General features: G+C 40.4%; 1 protein-coding gene across 3 annotated transcripts in view; it reads right to left on the bottom strand.

Annotated features, from left to right (window-relative positions):
* Nucleotides 1-1,108: 1,108 nt before the first annotated feature.
* LOC120539992 (coiled-coil-helix-coiled-coil-helix domain-containing protein 5) overlaps nucleotides 1,109-6,992 on the bottom strand; it is a 13,721-nt gene continuing 7,837 nt past the window's right edge. The window contains exons 3-4 of one of the 3 annotated variants that reach the window (XM_039770415.1): nucleotides 4,021-4,172; nucleotides 1,109-1,279 (exon numbers count right to left, since the gene is read on the bottom strand). In XM_039770415.1, coding sequence (XP_039626349.1) covers nucleotides 1,254-1,279; nucleotides 4,021-4,172 — 178 coding nt within the window. In that variant the 3' untranslated portion in view covers nucleotides 1,109-1,253. Of the gene's footprint in view, nucleotides 1,280-1,393; nucleotides 1,624-3,529; nucleotides 4,173-6,992 lie in introns of those variants that run through there. The other 2 variants (XM_039770413.1, XM_039770414.1) reach the window with 2 other exon arrangements.

Here is a 6,992-nt window from a genome sequence, read left to right as displayed (position 1 = left end):
ATCTTATTGCAGATGTTGAAGGACGCCAACCTTCTCAGAAAGTATAGTCTGCTCTGACCTCTCTTACACAGAGCATCAGTATTGGCAGTCCAGTCTAATTTATCATCCAGCTGCACTCCTAGGTATTTATAGGTCTGCACCCTCTGCACCTCTAATGATCACGGGGTCCATGAGGGGCCTGGGCCTCCTAAAATCCACTACCAGCTCCTTGGTATTGCTGGTGTTCAGTTGTAGGTGGTTTGAGTCGCACCATTTAACAAAGTCCTTGATTAGGTTGGTTCCTATACTCCTTCTCCTGCCCACTCCTGATGCAGCCCACGATAGCAGTGTTAAAATGTAGTATGCAGTAATATGGTGCAATTTACTTTTAGTTTTTAACATATTGATGGTATTCTGGTTATTTAATTCATTATTTACTAATAAGTGGGTCTGACGCTGAAGCAGTTGCAGCCTTTCATCATTCGTGCTGTTTGCCTGGGTGTCTACTCTGCTTGTTTTTAATTATCGTTATTAGCATACAATGAAAGGCGCAAACTATATAGAAAAAGGGAAAAATAATAGGAAAGCAGCAAAAGAGAGCTGAGCATGTAAAGCTATAGCAAAAACAGAGCTATTTCTAAAGGTCTTACAAATGTAAAAATCATACTGCTGTGCTTTTCTGAATGCAGAATAAAGAGAAGGAAAAAAAGACCAGCTAATTAAATAAGATCAGCTATTATCTATTATTATCACTGTGAACGTTGTTGGAACAAAAACCTTCAGCCACATTGGGTACCTATGACCAGCTTTGGGGACCTCAGGTTAACATTAAACTCACTGTGATATAAACTATGAGCAGCCGCTCACTCCCAGTGTTTATCAAAGCATTATTTTAGAAAAATGGAGTTTATAAACTGCATAATTCTAAGCTAAAGCAACCTGATGCACCTCCTTACAAATGCTAAGAACCAGTACTGAACATACAGTAAAGCATATCCAGGCCTAAAATTTTATTTCATTTGTCAAAGCTTCATCTTCTCATAACGTACACCCAGTGTTCTTTTAAGTCTCGGTTGGCAAATTCTGCTTTCTGATAAACAAAAAAAAAAACAGAGCAATTCTGTTTCTCTAGAAAAACATGTATTTTCCACGTGAATAAATATTACAATTACAAACCAAAGAGAATAACGTCCCCAATGTAAAAGGTAATATGTTTTTTCTATGAATATTTAAATCACCAGTGCCCAGATGATGACGAAGAGCCTGGAAGAGGTCTAAGACTGAGGTGGTACGGCATCCCCTGTAGAGGAGGAAACACAAATAGCTTTCTGTTATTTTACGTACTAAACCATGAAATTCTGAATAATCGTCTGTTGACACAGCCTCAGAAAATGAGAGGAGAGACACTGAAAAATTAAAGACAATGAATTCCAGTTTTATTTGCTTGACCTCTCAGGAACACAAAAGAAAAGCATTTTTGCAAACGTCACCATTGCCATGCTGATACTGATCCTTATAGTGATAGTTAAGGTTCTATATGCATCATTGCTCTGCAATTGTGCGAGTTGGGATGTCTCAGGTAACATCTCAGATGACCCTCTGTGTAAATGAGCAACATCTCAAGATGACCTTGGAAACGCCTGACTGAGAGGAAGAACAAGAGGCAGACGGAGACAGATACACAAAATGGTAGGCAGGCAGATAAAGTTCCTTTACTAACAAAATCTCACTCCCTAAGCCTACATTAATTGAATCTTAGTCTGTACTGGAATGTAATTAATACACATTAACAAAAGGATAGGTATCTGTGTGTCTATCTGTGCATCTTCGCCCAGTTGCTATGTCTCTGCCATCCAAAAAATGATGCATCACAAACACTGGTTTTATAAATCCCAAACCAAATGGTACATAACAGAGGCACAGCAATACATTTGTTATTCCAAAAGATGGCGCATCACCGACATTAACACTGCTTTTACAAATCCCATACCAAATGACATATAACACAGACAGATGCACTGCATTTTTCATTCCAACAGATGGTGCATCACAAACATTGTTAGCAATAAAATGCATTGTGTTTGTCCTTCTATTGGATTATGCATCACAAAAATGAACACTGCTTTAATGAGTCCCATACCAAATGACGTGTAACAGAGACTAAGCATGGCATGGTGCGCTGCAAACATTAATGCTGAGGTCTACGTTGATAACTTTGATTTCAAGCTATCTTAGGTCGGGAAGCACAGCTAGCATGGATATAACATACATTCTTAAACCTGTTTTAATCCAGGTGAGGTTCACTGAAGGTCACAGGCGATCCTGGCGGCACTGGGCATAAAACATTTACCATCACCCAAAGGCTCCAATCTATCAAAGAGTCTAATCACACTGAGCAAGTGTATATTTGAATATATCTGACGGTTATTGTGTCAATCACACACACAGCCCACATTCCCACAAGACCAATTTAGAATCAGCAAATTACTATAACATGCATATCTTTTTGGGATGTGGAAGGAAAACCGGAGTACTTGGACCTGCCATGGTGTCAAACCATATGGATGTCGAGCAGAAAATGAAAACAACAGGTCCAGAGAATTAAAAGAATTTTGATATTTATATTTAACTGATGCAAGTATCCAAAGCAAGTAGCAAATCACAAACGCATTAACAAGGCGTTACAACTTCTTCAGGGACTTGGAGAAAGTCAGGGCTGATGAATGAAACTAAGATCTCATGTTGTGCAGTCAATCACAACAGGGACTAGAGGACCCACTATTCATTGGTCAAGAGCCCTGTCTTCAAGTCAACAAGCCCTTTACACAAGTCTTTGGGTTTCCTGTTAACGTATGCTCTAACAAGTCCAGAAGTAACTAATAAAATTTTAGCAAAAAAAAATAAATTGTTTTGTATGTTTTGAGCAAGCGACTTTATAATAAACATGAAGTAAGTTTTGTTTTTTCTTTTCTTTTCAATGGACATTTTCTCATCGTTTGTCATTGTACAGCCCTGGCCTCCACTGGGCTCTGTTATGTCATAAAACCTCTTTCTCTCCATTTTACATGAAAATAACTTTTTTGGCCACTACTACAAAGTAGACGGGGTAAGAAACATAAATATTATTGTTTTTGTGTGCAGTATACCATTAAAACCATTTTGTTAATAAAGCACTCACATTATGCTATGTGCAGAATTAAAAAGGGATAAAATATTGTATATTAAATAAAAAATAACTAATGTAAATCCATCCATCCACTATCCAACCTGCTATATCCCAATGGTCTGCTGGGGTCAAACCCAGCCAACACAGAGTGCAAGGCAGGAAACAAACCCTGGGCAGGGTGACAGCCCACTGCAGGGCACGAACACACACACACACCAAGCACACACCAGAGACAATTTAGGGTCGCCAATGCACCTAACCTGCATGTCTTTGGACTGTGGGAGGAAACCCACACAGACACGGGGAGAACATGCAAACTCCACGCAGGGAGGACCCGGGAAGCGAACCGGAGTCTCTTAACTGCCAAGCAGCAGCTCTACCCACTGTGCCACCGTGCCACCCACTAATGTAAATGTAAATGTAAAATAACTATTGTTTTCAGATTGTTTTTTTATTACTGGAGCATGGAACATGTCAATAATGTGCATAGCAAAAAATATCTGCAGATTGCGTAACATGAAAATCTATAATAGCATTTGGTAGTTTATGGAATATGTTCTGTACAGTGGTGATTTCATAGAATAAAAAAATACTCTGTTATAGTCTAGCTACACAAATATTGTGGTGGAAATATTTTTGAGATCCCTACACACAACATCTCATATATAAAAGAAGTAATCATTGCCAGTATGCACTGAGCCTGGATTTAAAAAATGATTTTCTAAAATCTGCATGTCTCTGCTCCGAGACTGCCCTCAGGGAGACATCTTTGAAAAATGCTTAGCCCAGTAAATGTTCCAATAACCATGCATTGATTTTGTTGTGTATGCAGGATCAAGGGTAATTTAAATTATTATTTTTTTCAAGCGTTTTACCTAAACTTGGAAGTTTGACAGACTCTGCACAAAGCAAGAACTTGTTGATATGATCTGAGCAGTTGGCAACGGAGTTCTGGTTCTCTTTAAGACACTGCTCAAAAGCAGAAAAGGGTTGACTGCAGTCTGTCCGGATCTTTTGGATAACAGGACTGTGAAAAGAGACAGACAAAAAAAAAAAAAAACAGTAATCAAATTTCTTTACGCTGTACAACAATGTTGAGATATATGATGGTTTGATATACAGTACAGTGTCAACCTGTCTACCTTGGACCATCTCAGTGTAGGCCAATACTTTAAAAGAAATATTTAAAATGTGCCTTGCCTTAGCCCACTAGATTTTGTTATTTGTCTGAAAAGGGCTACAGCTCTTCACAGTATTTTCCTTTTATTTGTACTCTTTGTCGGCAGTATTTCACAATCTCGAATGTCATCAGATTATCTTACTTAAGGCGCCTCATTTAAGCACTTCATACAAACCAGTTATGTGCATAGAAATATCTGATTGCTGAAGTATTGAACATATTTTCTTATTTAAACAAAACTAATCTATCTTTAAGGCTACCATATAATACTCAATTTTTAGAGACACAATATTAGTAATTGATGACAATAAATAAGAACAGTATTGATTTGTTTCAGATTAACATACAATGTACTTGGACTGTACAGACACACAAAGTTACAATATCACAAAATACCACATGCTGCACCTAAAAGGCTATGAGAGGATTTGACCACAAGTGGGCGCCAGGAAACCTCAAACCTCAGACACAATAGCACCCAACACTGCCCTGGGTTTAAATAAAGAGTTTTTATTTAACTCCAGCACCTTTCAAGCGTGCATGACCAATAATATCACTATTACAAATTCTCTGAAATCTCTTTGCTGGAAGCTGGAATAATGGAATGCTTTTGGTATGATGGTCTGGCTTGTTGGGAGCACTTTTAGGTCGTACGGAAACCAAGGAGGTCCTCCCCGGGCTACACTTCTGTACTCCAAGTTCCATGCATCCCTGCAGATGTCCAATACTGGGACTATCCGAGAAGGACAATGCCGCCTGTTGTATGCGCAACTGAACCCCTGCCGGCATCCAGCTGCTGCTAGCCCATCCACCACTCTATTATCCCAACCGGGGTGAGGGTTGTAGGGTGACCCAGCCGTGTTATGTCTCTATGTCCTTCCATTACGGCAGCGCTTCCCGATTGGGGGTGTTCGCACCCCTTTGGGTGCCAGAATCCATCGAGGAAAAAAAATGAAAAACATTATTTGTACAAAGTCATAATTTATCTATCCATTCCTAAATAATTAAATGGGCAGGCTATTTCGTATCAGTGCAATACGCTGCTTGTTAAAACGGATGACTTCCACTCTTACGCGCACTTAGTGCTGTGTGGGTATTATTAACTATCATATGAACTCATATTTTTTCATACTTCTTCTCAAACCAAGGGGGTGTGAAATCGGCCTCGTCCGTCACAGGGGGTGCGAGTGTAAAATGAATCGGGAAGCGCTGCATTACGGTCTCCCTGACAAGCAAGGCATCAACCTCCATCCTCCATGGCACTTACAAGATATAATCTTAGTCTACACAGCCTTAATGACATTCAAGAATTAGATGAATCTGCATTGTGCAATCAATAATGAACTAAATCTATCCATCCATTATCCAACCCGGTATATCCTAACTACAGGGTCACGGGGGTCTGCTGGAGCCAATCCCAGCCAACACAGGGCACAAGGCAGGAACCAAACCCCGGGAAAGGCGCCAGCCCACCACAGGGCACACACACCCACATGCCAAGCACACACTAGGGACAATTTAGGATTGTCAATGCACCTAACCTGCATGTCTTTGGACTGTGGGAGGAAACCGGAGTACCCGGAGGAAACCCACACAGACGCAGGGAGAACATGCAAACTCCACGCAGGGAGGACCATGAACTAAATCTTCATTTCTAAAACAATCATGTAATTAAGATTTAAGGGAAAGAGACAAAAACAAGCACTCTAAAAAATTATTAAGTGCAAACAATGCTGCAACAAAATCTGCATCACTGGCAGCTCAGCAGTCTTCATTCATTCTTAATGAGAAAAACCAACATGATCTTCTAGGAAGAGGAGGGTACAAAGCCTACTGAGGATGATCCTGGTCATTGAGAACACCCACTATGTGAGGACAGAGATGGCAGGTACACAAAGCCCCTTGAGCTGATGTTCATTACATTGCCACCACTGGAGTAGATTATGATCTGGAGGGATGGGTGGCTTGGTGGAAAATATATGACTCTCTTCTTGTTTCTCAGTGACACTTCCATCACTTTCATGCAGAAAAGTGAGGGCATCCCAGATTGAGACTGTTTGTTTCTACAGGGGAATGGCTTTTTGCTGGGCAGCTCAATCATCTTCAGTCTTGTAGATCGTACAATAGAGGTGTAATATGTGTATAAGTGTAATATGTCACTGTGCTCTGTGCAAATATATTTTATACATTTTCCTTTTTCTACTCACATGCACAGTTGACACGGAGCCAGATTTAGCACAGGGGTTCACCATGTAAGAACCGCTAGGCAAGCATTATAAGACAAGACAGTTAGAGAAAACTGCGAAATGGGCAGTCAGTGTGGGGACCATTGTATACTATTTTTGTGTGTCAAAGTCAGCGTGAAACTGTATCCTCTTTTACCTTGTTTGAAATGGCATGACTCACCTAAGTGGGGACCTGCACATGAAGAAAGACTATACAGCCTTGGAACTCGCCCGGCACACCTTAGAAGCCGATGGACGGATGGAAGATAACGTCATCCGATCCTGAAAATCCTTCTAGTGCATGGCGAAAACGGCAGACTCTACACATTGGGTCCCCACTCCCGAACTGGGTTCTTGCCATTGACTTCCTTCGTCTGTTATGCAGCATAAGCCGTCATTAAAGAAAGCGAAGTTATTTCTCCTATGCGATTTCTTACCTCAG

Source organism: Polypterus senegalus, chromosome 12 (assembly GCF_016835505.1).
Source record: "Polypterus senegalus isolate Bchr_013 chromosome 12, ASM1683550v1, whole genome shotgun sequence".
Taxonomy (NCBI): domain Eukaryota; kingdom Metazoa; phylum Chordata; class Cladistia; order Polypteriformes; family Polypteridae; genus Polypterus; species Polypterus senegalus.
Note: the sequence above shows the minus strand (reverse complement) of the source record. Positions and strands in the feature narration are given on the sequence as shown.